This window comes from Poecilia reticulata, linkage group LG9 (genome assembly GCF_000633615.1).
Source record: "Poecilia reticulata strain Guanapo linkage group LG9, Guppy_female_1.0+MT, whole genome shotgun sequence".
Lineage (NCBI taxonomy): Eukaryota > Metazoa > Chordata > Actinopteri > Cyprinodontiformes > Poeciliidae > Poecilia > Poecilia reticulata.
The window spans coordinates 8,069,756-8,084,949 of record NC_024339.1 but is presented as its reverse complement, the minus strand read 5'-3'; the positions used below and the strand labels follow the sequence as shown (position 1 = coordinate 8,084,949).

At 39.4% G+C, this 15,194-nt stretch overlaps 1 protein-coding gene across 5 annotated transcripts in view; it reads right to left on the bottom strand.

The window, feature by feature from the left end:
• Nucleotides 1–2,200: 2,200 nt before the first annotated feature.
• fgfr1a (fibroblast growth factor receptor 1a) overlaps nt 2,201–15,194 on the bottom strand; it is a 33,055-nt gene continuing 20,061 nt past the window's right edge. For 2 of the 5 annotated variants that reach the window (XM_008417509.2, XM_008417511.2), the window contains exons 9-18: nt 10,990–11,180; nt 10,543–10,688; nt 9,132–9,253; nt 8,511–8,621; nt 7,334–7,524; nt 7,099–7,221; nt 6,938–7,008; nt 6,719–6,856; nt 5,319–5,424; nt 4,056–4,232 (exon numbers count right to left, since the gene is read on the bottom strand). In XM_008417509.2, coding sequence (XP_008415731.1) covers nt 4,056–4,232; nt 5,319–5,424; nt 6,719–6,856; nt 6,938–7,008; nt 7,099–7,221; nt 7,334–7,524; nt 8,511–8,621; nt 9,132–9,253; nt 10,543–10,688; nt 10,990–11,180 — 1,376 coding nt within the window. Of the gene's footprint in view, nt 4,233–5,318; nt 5,425–6,718; nt 6,857–6,937; nt 7,009–7,098; nt 7,222–7,333; nt 7,525–8,510; nt 8,622–9,131; nt 9,254–10,542; nt 10,689–10,983; nt 11,181–15,194 lie in introns of all 5 variants that reach the window. The other 3 variants (XM_008417507.2, XM_008417508.2, XM_008417506.2) reach the window with 2 other exon arrangements.

Below are 15,194 nucleotides of genomic sequence, written 5' to 3'. Positions count from 1 at the left end.
AGCCAGTAGAATAGCCACAGCACAGTTGTAAACGGAGCAGAAGAAAAAACAAAAAAAACGAAGCGAAGGATACAAGCGCGGATGTTTTGAAATATATCTATCTAGAGGAGAAGTTTGACAGTGAAAAGAAAAACAGCAACAGGTCAGTGGCCAGGATAAGAGATTCTTATTTTCAAATACAAGAATACAGTCAGAATACTACGAGAACCCAGTTAAATAGTAATTTAAATATTGGCAGAGTAAAGACGCAATATTACCGGAAGAAAAGTCGTTAAATTAAAAAGCTTCGATAGAGTGATATGCAACTTGACCCGCTCAGCAAGTCTGGTTCTTTCTGTTAAATAAAAAGTTTTGTAAGCAATCGTTTCAAAGACCTGGGGCTGAAAATTTGCTTCTGATGTGCTAAAATATTTAGTGTTTAGTCATTAGTTAAACCAGTACCAACTATAACCTTACAAAATCAGTATCCCGCAATTTAGCGCACTATGGTGAAAAGCCATCATAAAATTAGTCTTTATTTTCATCCAACTTTTCTCGTATTTGAAACACAAATCAAAAACTCAGAGCCTGGCACTTATACTAGGGTCATAAGCAAGTAACTGTAGCACGCAGAAAAAGGCCAGAAAATAGACAAAACCCGTCTTTTTATTGTTAATGCAAAAATGTTATACACTTTTCATTTCTTCTCATCTGACAAGCTGAACTATTAGCAATATTGCTGCAAATTTTTCCACAATAAATGTTAAGAACTATATACCTTGTGGAAACTAAACTGAAGAAGCCAACAAGTAATCAATGAGTAATAAATTCTAAAAAGTTTTACTATATTAAGTCTAAAAATGCAAATCCCAGTGAATCATTTGCATTTTCCAAACTGAGTAGTTTTGATTAAATGTTAGTGATTCACTCATAAACTGATTTTGTAAATTATTTTGAGGCTTACAATAATAAAACAGCGGTTTTGATAATAAGGTCATAAAATGTTGGAGCCAGTGGTTTGTACGATAAATTATTAAATATGAACAGATTCGCAATAGTATTTGAATTCTGGGGAGGGAAGGACACTGAGCAGGGGGGAAAAAATTATGATCCCTAGGGGGGCATGACAGAAAATAATTGAGAAACACTGCTAGGTGTTTAATAAGGCAAGACAAAAGGGTCAGTCAACTTCTGCGGGTAAAACTGGCCAGAAGCTGAGAAACGGCTCTAATGCAGCAAATATGTACAACAGAACAGCAATCAAATGGTCGTAGCACAGGGATGTTTACTGGAGTCCCTGTGAGTTAAGTGTGTTTTGAATTCCTGTGCTGATTAGCCATAAACACAAGACATCTGGGGGGGTAAAGGGGGGGAGTGAAAAGAGGAGCAATCCTAAAAACGATGTCGATATAAACTTCTGTTTTACCATCTGAAAGGAAACTCGTGATACAAGATGAGCTGGTATACGTCTGCGAGAGTTTGGCTAATATTTGGGTAGCCGGAATGCCAGTATTCCCAAATGAATTCCCTCATTTACAAAGAGCGTTTCTCCCCCGACGCCGCCATTGGGAGCTTCTCAATTAGACGCCGAGCCGATCCTCAGACCGACTCCATAAATCAAACTCTCGGCCGGCTTAAAAAGTTTTAACTGTTGCCACACTGGAGCGACAGACAACGAAAACTCAGACAACCAAACTCTTCTTGTGCCATCTGTCAAAAGTGATAACACCCTTCACCTAATGGCACCTCGGCACCATTAGCAGGCTGTAAAGCGAGGTCTTCTATTCTTAAGCAGGTCTCTCCATCGTCACCCCAACCACAGCACACAGATCGTCCTTTATTACCGCCCGTCTCCAGGAGATGATGTTATTTATCCTATAAACAAAGAGATCATTTCTGTACTTCAATCTTAGGGCTGTATATGAAAATTCATGTATATGAGAGAAAGATATCGTACCCTAATTTTGATCGTGTCACAGCTGCAAACATCAACGTATTTTTGGGAGATTTAATGTCAAATCAGTTGCTTTCATAATTACAAATAAAAATGTGAAAAGTTTTTTTTTTTTTACTTGCAGCATCTAAATAAAATCCATTGCAAGCTAATCTCTAAACACAGAAGTAAAGCATGTAGATGAGCAGGATGAAGATTAAAAATGGTGTTCATGTGCCAGAATGGCCTAATCAAAGTCCAAACTCCAAATCCAATTTCAAATCCATGGAAGGTCTTCAGAATTTATTTTCAGATTATCTGGCAAAGAACAAGCAAAAAAGTAAAAACTCCTGATGTGCAAATCTAGCAGCGACACACCAAGTAAATACAAGTATTTACTTGATTCTGTTCATTTGCACCTATTTTTTTTTTCACTTTACAATGATGCACGTCGGTCTGTCACTTAATATCCTAAAAAAATACATTCCAGTTTGCAATTCAGATTTGATGATGACCACTTCTGTCAAATATCAAAGAGTAGTTACCTGATTTGAGCACACAGTATTCTAGTTTTATTCACACACCTCAAAACCTTTAATGCTTGCTGGTATTAAAGTAGCCTCAATGTGTTAGCCATTAAAAAAATAAAACCACAGAAAGTATTTGAAGTAAAACTAAATGTACTTGAAGGGTAAGTGCAATGACCCAAGGAGTGGGGGAAAAAAAAAAAAAAAAAAGTGTGAGGGGGGTTGGATGTTTGCCTGTTGCATGGAGACGGCAATCCAGGTGATGCATCAGCCAATGGCAGGCAGCCAGAGTCGGGCATCAAGGTTGGCGCAGCTGATGGATTGGGAGAGAAGCACCAGCGCTTGCCAAGCCGCCGAACGCGGTTATAAATCACACGTTTACTGCAGAGTTGCGAGTTGCTGCGCTCTACAGCATTTCTTCTGATGTCAGCAGCACATCATCATATCTAATCAGACCCCAGCAACTCACGTTAAAATAAATTAATAAAAAGAAAAAAAATTGAAGTGGCAAACATTCTCATCCATAAACATAATTGACATCCAAAACATAAAAGAAAATGTGGATATTTATAGGCCAGTTTATAGAGTGGAGTTCATACTCTGAAAGCTCAGCTTGTTTAACAATAATATTTTATTTAATGTAATCCTTTTTAACGGTGACGCACGTGTTTCGCGACTCCCCCCCCCCCATTTCGTCTGCCGGCAGCGGATGTAACCCGCTGTTAGAGCGTTTACATTACAGTAATACAGTTCGTCACATGAAAGTCAGGCACAGTGGAAGTGCATGATGTTGACGAAGGCAGATTGCTCTGGATTTTTACCAACCAGGAATATTTACAGATGCGACTGTTGAGGATAAACATAATTGCGAGCAAGAAAAAGGAAAAAGAAAAGACTTCCAGAAATCTTTCTTCACAAGCATCGGGTTAGTTTGTATTGCAAGGTTGAGCTATGACACACATTTTTATTTTACATTGATATGATTTCCATTTTGATTCAGGAGAATCATTAAGAAAAAAAAGAGAAGCAAAAACTGGTCACATAATCTTCAGAAATTATTTAAAATAAGCTCACTCCTGCCCCCGACTATATTAGAAAACAGACCAAACAATATCATCCTTGTACAAAAAGACAATAAATCAATTATGGTAATAAAAATAAGAGTACATTGTAAATATATATTCATATTTTAAAATTTCTAACTGTATTTACAAGAGGAGAGTGAATGAGGGGTGTTGCAATTTTTCTGGATTTGGTCCAAAAAGCAGAATTCTGACCTTTAAAAGAAAGAAGAAGAAAAAAAACCAAAAGTTGAAAAAACCCCAACTCTTGATCAGTCCATCCCATTCTCCTGACCGAACAGTGGAATGCCCAAAGTGAAGAGAAAAGTTGAGTCTGTTTGTTTTCTGCGAGAAATCGACATTCAACATCACCAGCTGCAATCTGCAGTCCCATTGGTCCGAGCTCCTCTCTCGCAGAGGATTTAAAGTCACTTTATTATTACTTTTATTATTTTAGCTTCATCTCTGGGAATGTGTGCGGGGTGGAGGGCGAAGTCCAACCCCATGAGGCAGGGAGCTGAGGAACTGTCAGTGTCTGTGAGTGAGTGCGAGGTGTCAACGTTTCTTAATGGCTGCCCCGTTGGAATGGGGAGGGAATTTGGGTAGGCAGGGCTCCTCTGCTCCGGCGTCGTGAGAGAAAACAGAGTCCTCGCCGGAGGAGCAGGTGGAGCTCCGCGTCTCCGGGTAGCTGGGTGAATATTGGTCCAGAGGCACGGAGAGCTCCAGGTAAACCTGGGAGGAGCAACAAGACGGTGAAACATTGAGCAACTTCTCTTCCAACTAGAGATGCAAGTTATCGACTGATAACTGCGTTGATCTAAAGTTTGGTTGGTTGTAAATACCTTTATACAGTCACACTGATTACAAATGTCAATTAAAAATTATACACAAGTACACCTTCACCTCAGGGAAAACGTGATTTTACATTTTTAACTCTTTGGTGCAGGAAACGGGTTGAAATTCGATCCATTAACTGCGTTTATGCAACGACTTTCGGTGGAAATTGGACTGCACATGAAAACGAACCTTTCTTAACCTTTCAGACTAACAGACAACAAAAACTGCGTCTGATGTTATCCCGTGAAAGTAACTCAAAAATAGTCCAAATAATTTGGATGCATTTTTGTACTTTATTTCCTTGTTACAAAAGGTTTCTGTCGTGTTCGTGTTTTAGAGTAGGTATGGAAAGCCCATGTTTTGTTTTGGCATTTTGCACCCAAGTTTGTGATACGTCTTATCCACCGACAGATTTAAACCTTCAGATAACTCACAAACGAGATATTAATAAAGAATTACAACATGGTAAAAACCTCTCAAAAACATCCAATTGTACGAGAAAGACTTCCAGGATTCAAAATGCTACATGAACTAAAACAAATTATTGCGAGGGAATGCAACAGAAAAGATTTTCCTCAAGTTCTCTAAGGGACTCCGTAGTCATCATGTCCTCGTTTTCATAGCACATCAGTAATCTTTTTATTGAGAAGTTGCTATGACAATAACTTTAATGAGCTTGTTGAGTTCAGTTCAGAACCTCAAACTGCATTTTCCATCCCACACACCAGACTTATTGGGCTTTTTCCCTTTCCCGTTCTGGCACGGCCCACCATCTTTGTTTGTGTATTAACTGGCTCTGCTTAAGGATGACCAGTGGCGCCCTCTGCTGGTTAGTGGTTAAGCTAACACTAAAAGAATATCTAACCAAATTTTGTTAATCAATTGGAGCCCATTTTAATCCAATAAACTCTTAACACTAAGTCGTAAATCGATTAATTGCGTCTCTAGAATCTGGTGCTTGCAGGGCAGGTCCAGACTCACCTGGTCGGATGTCATGGCCAGACTTCGATCTAGATCCTCCACCAGCTGTTTGAATGTGGGTCTCTGAGAAGGCACTGCGTGCCAGCAGTCCCTCATCATCATGTACCTGCATAGATCACAAGATCCAACAATCAAGCTCCCCGAACATCAACCTCAGTTTTATTCTCCGAGATCAAATCTCACTTCGAAGGAATGTTAAACTGGTCAGAGGGGAGCTCATAAAGCAGACGTTCGGTCTCCGAAGGTAGATGATATAACAACAAAACTGCACGGTATGTTCCAGCTGGAGCTCGCACCGTGCTAAGCATTTTATTTCATCGGCCATCACACAAACATTAAGTGGGAACATTATAATGTTGCCAAGCACCTGGAATGTTTTTCTGCAATAAACCAACATGGGTAATATAAATATTAATGCCAACTGCTTGGACAGAGAACAAGGTGTGAGGCTGAGCTAAGAGTCATACTGTTGGCGCTTGTTTACTAGCCTTTTATTAATAGTAATAATAATAATGACATTTTATTTTTGGAATGACCAGTCGTTTTGAAGCATAAACACTGCTACATACCTGGTACCTTACAGAATTTGAAAGGTGTAAATACTTTAAGTTTTAGTCAGGTTACAACCAAAATCTTCCATGTATTTCAGCTTGGAGTTTTGACAAATATAGATCTTAAAAGAGAGGCATGCATTTATTTTATTTTTGATTTTTTTTATTTTAAAGCTGCCAATAAGGGGGCACAGCAAACGTGGGGAAAAAAAGGTGCTCTAGTCAGACTACATTAAAAATTAGACTAATTTGGAGGAAAAAAAAATCATCATAATTTTTAACAAACCAGCTCTATGGTGAAACATGATGGTGGCAGAACGATGCTTTGGGGATTTTATTATTCATTTTTTTCGTCTTTTAGTCATCAGGGACAGAAGTAGCTGTTCAGAGTAGATAAGATGAATGAAGCTAAATACCAAATTCTGGAAGCAGAAAATGAATTAAGACGAAGGTGAAGACTCACCTAAACATGCAGGCCAGAGCTAAGATGGAGTGATGTTTGTTAAAACATATTAATGTGTTAGCCTGGGCTTAAAGTCCAGACAGCAATACCACTGAGAACTTGTGGAAGGACCTGAAAACATTAGTCAAGAAGCATGCATCACTTTTGCTTCTACCTCCAAGTTATGCACCACTTGTTTTTCTTGGTTCATCAGAATCCTAATATAGTGTATTGAAGATTGTGGTTAGAAATATAAAAAACTTTAATGGTTTGGATGCCTTTAGGCAGCGTCTGAAAGCGTCTGGTTATGTCATCCCGATATGTTGCTTTCAGAGAGTGTGGAAAGGAAAGATCATCACTGTTTAAACTGTAAAACCCAACAGAACAGTGCAGCGTTGCTTCCTTACAGCTCATGAGTGCACGTCGAAGGCTTGTCCATTCGGTGACCTTCCTTCAGCAGCTTGAACAACTCCTCCACTGGCACACCAGGGTACGGAGAGCCTCCCAGGGTGAAGATCTCCCACAGTAGAACCCCAAACGACCAGCTGAAGAGAGAAACCAGAGAGAGGCGTGTTTTTCTCTGTATAGAGGTTCATACAAGGCGGAATCAGAGAAGTGATACTCACACATCACTTTGGTGTGTGTATATCCGGTCAAACAGAGCCTCAGGAGCCATCCACTTCACCGGTAAACGACCCTGCGGAGAAGGCGTGGATGTTGCTATGCCGTCTCAGAATGAAATGAAAATAATTACTTTCTTTTATATTAAAACTTCGGCAGAACTCACATTGGTGGTCTTCTTATAGTAATCGATGTGGTGGATATCTCTTGCGAGGCCGAAGTCGGCAATTTTCATCACATTGTCCTCAGTCACCAACACATTGCGAGCTGCCAGATCTCTGTGGATGCACTAAAAGCATAAAAACGGATCTCATTAACACTCAAGTCACAGGATAAATGTTGGATGTGGAAAGATTTGACGGTTAGAACATCACCATCTAAAGCAAGCTGTTACTGGTTACCTTTTTGGAGGCCAAATACTCCATGCCTCGAGCCACTTGGTACGCACAGGACACCAGGTCTTTGATGGACATGGTCTCCACTGGAACCTGGTCTGGGTTGTAACAGTACTCCATCCCTGGGGGGCGCCGTGCTCGTAAGTACTCCCTAAGGTTGCCCTTGGACGCATATTCAACTATAACATATAATGGACCTGGAAATGGAAACAATGCTTGTTGGTATTTGTTTGATATATACATATAAATAAGTAAAAATAGGAATTAGCCAGTTACTGGTATCGGTGAACAACAAGGTTTTAAAACTTTTTATTTTATCGTAGTCTGATAAGATACTTCATTATAGCGTTTCTGCGGTTTGAAATTCATTTAATGAGGCAGCAAAACCTGCCAGAGGGACCAGAGTTTTTCTGGGTGGCTGTTTGGAGTTCAGAGTAATCCAGTGGTTCTCACATCCCACCTGATGCTGAACAATAACCGTTAGCTGGCTGAGAGAGCGCTGTTGCACTTTTTCTTACAAAAATGTGATCAACAGCTTTGATAATTACAGCAAGAAATTATGGATTAGTCCCAAAATCTGGCTACAGTGATGAACTCAGACCTGGACCTTCAAAGACACACAAAGATAACTACAAAATCAGCCTTTTGTCAGCTGAAAAAGGATAATATTCTGCTCAACAAGAACTTGGAAAATTCTCAGTCGAGTTTCAAACTCCAGCCAAAACTACAACTGAAAAAAAAAGGGCCAAGTGCTGACTGCAGAATGTGGAAGCACAAACATGTTCAATCAATTACTTTAATATATCGGAGCTAAATGCGAGTAGAACATAACCTGCAGCTGTTGCCAAAAGTCATGAATAAAATTGCGTCGGTATGGATTAGCAAACTGCAATTTACTGAAGGCTTTTAATTTGAAATGTGAGCAATGTCAGTTTTGGGGTCATTGGAGTTCAGGTTTTTTCTTTAGGCACAAATAATTGTAGAGAAATGACAGCAGCCACAGTTGAATCAAGCTGCGAGCTCGGAAGCTGGTGTCAGAATCATTTATACATGCTTTTCTACACACTCCCCAATGAGAGGCTTACAGCAGCACCCTTGTCTGGGGGGGGGGCAACCGTGTGTGTGTGTGTGTGTGCCGAGCGGGGCAGGTCAGTATCAACCCCCTGCTCGTCTTGTCTCCTACCATCCTGTGTGCAGGCTCCCAGCAGATTAATGATGTTCTTGTGCTTGCCGATGATCTTCATCATCTCCATCTCTGAAATCAGGTCTGACAGGTCTTTCTCTGTAGCATCAGCTGCACAAGGAGAAAAAAAAAATAGAAAAGAAGTCATGTTAGACTAATCAGTCCTCATTCTGCTGGTGAAGAGGCAAAAGAAAGACTTCCCAGTTGTGACCTTGCTAGATATAAACACCTTCGCTGCAGCTGTTTAGTAACAGAGTGCTGTTTGCAGAAGGCTCCTTGGGGAGCACTTAAAGCACAGGACAATAAATGCTACTTTACCTCCATCTTCACTCCTCTGTGGTGTTTAATGAACACCATTTTATATGAGATGGCAAGGGTTCTCATAAATTTTTACCCTGTTCTCCCATTTGCTCCATGGCAGGGATTCAGTGGTAGATCCTTCTCATCCAAGTTTTTTTTTTTTTTTTTACGTCCCTAAAGTCCGGAGATCGCCCCTTTCTGCCCATTTTTTTTACACCCTAAAAACTTCCCTTTCTGCAAGATATACATTACCCAACTCATTTTTGTAAATCACAAAAATTACCAGAGAGCTCAGATTAACTCTTTAACTAAATTACTTACATTTCAACATTTTCACCGCAACCTTGGTCACACGGTTCGGCTTCTCCTTGTCCAGACCCAGAACCTCCCCCATCATCACCTGACCGAAGCAGCCTTCGCCCAGCGGCTTCCCGAGAACAAGTCTGCAAAGAGGAGAGAGGATCGTCGTGGAATTTCAAATGAAGCAACAGCATTCAGCTGCTAAGTGGGTAAAGAGTATTTATATAGTGCTTTTACAGGTGAAAACCACAAAGTGCTTCACAGAAGCTACAAAAATAAAAAGTTAACAAGCACTTTTGAAAATAAATTGCCTCAAGAAATAAACATGAAAGAGGCAACAAACCACACATAAAACAATGCAAGTCAAATAAGATGTTTGTAATTGAAAGCCTATAAAAACAAATTCTATTCAATTTAACAATACTATATCCCAAATGGAAATTAAATGAGGTAAATCAAAGCATCTGCCATCTCTGGTAGTAGTAGGTCTTTCATTGAATCTGTAGAAGCCTCTGACTGAAGACACTGTTGCTGTATTTCAGCTGACATGCTAACAGCAGAGATGATGTTACACAGTAACTTTCCCTGGATGACGCCATCAGCACAGCTAATCCACCTTGTTTGCTCTTGCCACGACTCTTTAAATCCCTGTCTGGCTGTTTAGCTAGGAAGCAGGACAAAGTTGTGGATATGATATTTGTTACTACTGATAGATAGATGGTTTGAACTTCCTCCTTCTCTCTGCTATTTAGTCCTGCTCTGCAACAAAGTCTCTTTTCCGACTCCTCTGGGAGTTTGGGTTGTGGTTCAGGTATTATTTGAGCTTTTGAGATGCTAATCAGCTGCTCCCAGTTGGAAAATGAATACCTTGTTGCCACAGCTACATATCATAACTGTCAGAAACTAAGCTACAAAGAAAAATTTTCCAAACATGCAATGTCTCACAAATAAGAACAAAAAGCTAATCCAACATGCTGCCATCTTGAGAGATGCAATTCCAGAACTGCTCATTTCTAGAAATTTGTTATAGATGCTGTTTAAGAGAAAAAGTACCAAAAGTGGAGGAAGGATAACAGAATCAGGCTAAGCTTGTTACCTCTGGTCTAAACAAGAGTCTTTGGCTCTGACCAGATGACCTCAGAAAACAAAAGACTTAAGAGGCTACAACTGATGTAAAATTTTTCTCTGTCTTGTGTTTGCTGAGAGTTGTTGTAGCCTGACTGGAGACAGCAAATCTCCTTATTCAAACATGTACAAATCCCGTCAGAACTCCCCAGGCATGAAAGCACGGATGACGACATCCAGCTCAGTTGGCAAGACGACGGATTCAGCGATAGTTAGAACGTGTGCAGCAGGTAGCGTCGACGACTACGCCGAGCACCAACAAGACAGGCAGGAGCTACCACAAATTCAGAGCCGAACGAAGACCTACTTGTCTCTGGGGATCTCCCAGCGGGGATCCTGTGGTAGCTCATATTCAGACACTCCTGTCAGCATCGGAGTGCCACTGGAGGAGAGGCGGGAGGGACGAACCAACATCACTCCAGAGTGGATGGAGGAGCTTGAGTCCACAGACACCTAAAGGGAAAGAAGGGGGACATTACTCCTCTCAAAGTGGAACACACACAGATATGAGGCGTTTATGAAGCCAGTAGTAACGCCCTGGTGCAATTACTGTAAAAAATAAATAAAAAAATCTCAGCAGTCTTCCTGTACGTACCTGATGTAAGACCTACAGCGCATATAAAGACTCAATGCATTTGGAAATGTTAGCTAAACATAATGAAAAGCTTTGAGTTTATAAGACAGAGTGAGCCACCGCCAGAAGGAAAGATGAAGTAGTATAAATATGGCAAACCCCCTATCTACTTTCTGTTACCTGTCTGCGCAGAGGGATGCTTTTGGCCAGCTTGTGGACAGCCAGCTGACTGTTGAAGTCGCTCTTCTTTGAGGAGGCCCGAATCTTGAGGATGATCACGATGGTGATCATGATGGCGATCAGAAAGAAGCCCACACAGTAGATCACCACCTCCAAGTAGGTGTTGCTGGACGGGGGGTATGGTGTGACAGCTAGATGAGCAGCGGCGTGACAGAGGAGCGGGGAGAAGCAGGGTAAGCTGTCATGAATCAGCTAAAAATCAGGACAGAAGGAGCTCACAGCAAGGAATGGCCAATGCTGTTACACTTTTGTACAAAAATGATAATAAATCAGCGATGTCGTACAAAGCTTAAAAGTCAGACTCTTTGAACTGTATGGGACAGAAATTCAGCACATTTCACTCTTTCCAATCAAACTGAAGTCATGTACTTCAGACGTGCGTCCCAACAACGCTGATTAAAATAGAAAGCGATTGTTTTGATCTTGCAAAAACATTCACACCTCCAAACCTTTCACACATTTTGTCAAGCCATAAACTTAAACACAAACCAGAACATATTTGTGAAGTGGAAGGAAAAGGATGCAAGCTTCTCAAAAATGTTTTACAGATAAAACTCTGTAAAGTGTGGCATGGTAAATGTATATCCTTAGCTTGACGCGGCCACTTACAATATCCATCGTTGTAATGGCTTTTTTAAAAATTATTATTTTTTGGTTATTTCATTCAGTTGCAGTTTGAAACAAACATGTCATGTGTCGATATAAACAAAATGAGTAGATGGAGAATACAAAAAAACCCCCACCAGGATGATGATTTAGTTTGTTTTCCCAAAACAAATCAAGCCAAAGTTGGCTCTTATCTGACCAAAGTAAACTTCTCCATATTTTTACATGGCTTGTGACAAAGCGCAAAAAAAATCTTTGAAACAACAAAAAAAGATAAATATCTGATATGTGAAGTGTTAAGCTAAAAACAGTTGGAAAATAGTTTTATAAATTAACCTTGATGCTGATGTTTAAGCTGGATAAAAATTGGGAAAAAATTACATACATGAGGGCTGGATTAACTAATTAATTTAGGAGTATCAAAATAAAAAGGAGTTGAATACAAATCCACAACACACCTTTTAATGTAAAAGAAGAAACGAAAGCATTATTTCCGTCCACCTCCCAACCACGCTGTACTTTGTATTGGTTTAATCACACAACGTAACTGCATAGAAACGTACATATAAAGTTCAATTGCTTCTTGGTTCACTGAGGCCATTTGTCCATGAAAGCTTACAGTTCCAAGGGTCTGACTTTTAAATGCATTAATTACATTATAAACAATTATGTTTACTTCATAGTCCACGTCTCATCTTACATATAACTCAACAAGCATTGTGAGGTTTGTGCTCGGCTTCAATTAAAATGACATCCCAATTGATTCTCATGCTTCAATCTTAAACAAGTTGTGTGTTGGTTCTGGTAACTCGCTGCTCATCACACAATACGTTACAAATAAATTACAGAAAAATTGTATTTAGATTAAAAAAATAAACCCTTCAAATTCAGATCTTGTTTTTTTCCTCCCACTTGATAAAAGCACCAACATTTATTCATACCAGTAGAAAGGGTGTAATAGGTTGCACTTTTCATCAAACAAAAAACAAACAAACAAATAAACAACAGTAATAATTTCGTTTGAGAAGCAGTCGCAAATTTGGAGCGGTTGCGAAAACAGTTTTTGTTCGTGTTTTGTTCTGCTGATAAACTCTTAAAAATTAAATAAGATTTAGTAAAATAATACATTTCATTCACTGTTATTTCAGTCTGTCACAGTCATTAGAAATGACTGTGACCTAATGACTGTGACCTAAGTCATTCTAAGGAATGACTTAGAATTCTAAGTCATTCCTAGGCAAACCTAAGAAAAACTTGGGCCTTCTTTTTGGTTGTTTTTTTTAGGGATTTGCTTTTGCAGCCAAGCGCATGTTACCGAGTCGAGATTTGGATGACATTGTAGCCGCAGTAAAAGCCAAACCTAAAGCATTGGGAGGCAGGATTTTCATAATTAAAGTAACCCTGAGTCATTTATACAAAACCTGTCCATCTGACGCTTGTGAAAAGACACTAAGAGGAATCGTCTCACCAAACATAGCCTAGAAATTTCCTCGGCTATGGAAATTTCAAACACATTCAGTTGGCATGTAAAAAAAAAAAGTTGGATTTATGTTCTGATCAGCAGCCTTTTAAAGTTTTTTTTCTCAAATAACTGAAGAAATTATTGAAGGTTCAATGTCTTCCCATTCACTCTTTCTGAAGAAGGGATTTCTGAAAATCTGTAAATGATTATTTAGTGCTGATGTCTGATACATGGTTATAATAGTTATTTAGTCATGTTTTGTAGAAGCTTTTTGTTTATCCAAGCCCGTTTTAATTGGTTTTAGAGTTTGCTAATTTTTATTAGTTAAGTTTTTGTTAGTTGTAGTAGTTTTAGTTTTGTCATACTTAGTTATTGTATTGTATTTTTGCATAAATCAATTTGGTAATGAATACTCAACATAAGACACTATTTACAAAAAGGTAACCGGTTATTGCAGAAAAAACTGACTGGTGTTTTCTCCCAACTTTTGCTGTCGACATTTTACAGACTAGCGCAAGTGCTGCCAATAGGATTATACAAGAAAAAGCACAAAATCTCCAAGACATTAACTCAAAGAGTTGCTGAATGATTAAGTACAATTAAATTCTGACTGGCACACAAGTTACAAAAGGAAGATCCAAAGCTCTGATGATAAGCAATTAAAAATTGAAGGTTAAACCAGGGTGTGGCCTGTGGTTTTCACCCTGCTGTTAGTTTACCGTCTGGTTGTAGTTAGTCAGTTTTAAAGACAACCGAATTGTAGATTACGTTAATAAAAGTAGGTTAAAACAATGTGTTCTTTTTTTTCCCCTAGATTACAGCATCTGGGAACAGAAGTTTGGTCCAATAAATAAAATAAATCACATCTCAAGCCATAAACTACACATGGAGCAGCCTAAAGGACAGGAAGGGCAAAGATTGAAGGGCAAAGAAGCCAATGAGCGCCAGAAGCGCTGAATTCAATTATTCTGGATCCTCACTGTCCAACATGTGGCAGACTCAAAACGGCAAAGCAACAAAATAAGAATATCACAGCATAAAATCAGCAAACCATAAAACAAGCTTACAACAGAAGGACAATTTACAATAGCCTTTAATTTAAACGCCTAAGTAAGATGGAACGGTCTTACTTGAGTTGAAGTCAGTCAAATCAACCGCAATGTCCAGAACTCCCAAAATTGAAAAAGGAAAAAACCTTGTTCTCTTCAAGCATTAAGCGTAAAGCTGGTGTCCCAGCTGCAAGTTCTCAGCAGAATCTCTAGTACTTTAAGTTGGAAAACCGGTAAAGTACTCTTCTTGTCGAGGAAAGGAGAGGTTCCTACGGCAGGTCTCCTAAGGTAGACGTCTGAAGAGACATTGATGTCTCTACGGGAATGCAGAAACATGGGTTATGCAGACCGCTTTCTAGAAGTTCTCCAGTGAACACTGAAGATTTGAAACAAATCTTCTTCCTGGCCAGCAGGTTAGAAGAAAAAGGTTCAGAACTCTTGTGCCTCCATTGGGTCAGTGTCCGAGGGGTAATGGCGACGCGTTAAATAACCGTTCTGCTTTACGTAGATTCTGCGTCCTCAGGAAAATTACATCTTACTATATATGCGTTCGTATAGTCCGCTGGGAGAATTGTAATCCATTACTATACTAACCGCAGTTATTCCTGGAGAACTAGGATGACAAACCTGGAAAAACGTGACACCAAATCCCTAAACTGAATTATGAATTTTGTGAAGCGTCCCGACTCCAATAGTCATAACTACAAAAACACAATGTTTCTTCTTTATTTCCAATTTAACATTAAAAAAACTATAGATGCGCAAAGAAGTTAAAGCGTGACAATCTTCAATCTTCAGCTTGATCAGTCCTGACCGCTTTCTGAAAACTCAAAAATTTGATGTTTTCCAGTCAGTAAACACTCTATAGCTAGACGCCACAGACTCTTTAGTTTTTATTGGGGCTGAAAGGATTAATCGTATAAAAGGACACAATCAGAGAAGCAAAAAAAGTACAAAAATTTATACATTTTGCATTTAAAACAGGAAAAAAACCTTTGTCTGTAAATATTTTCTACCCAGAACTCAAG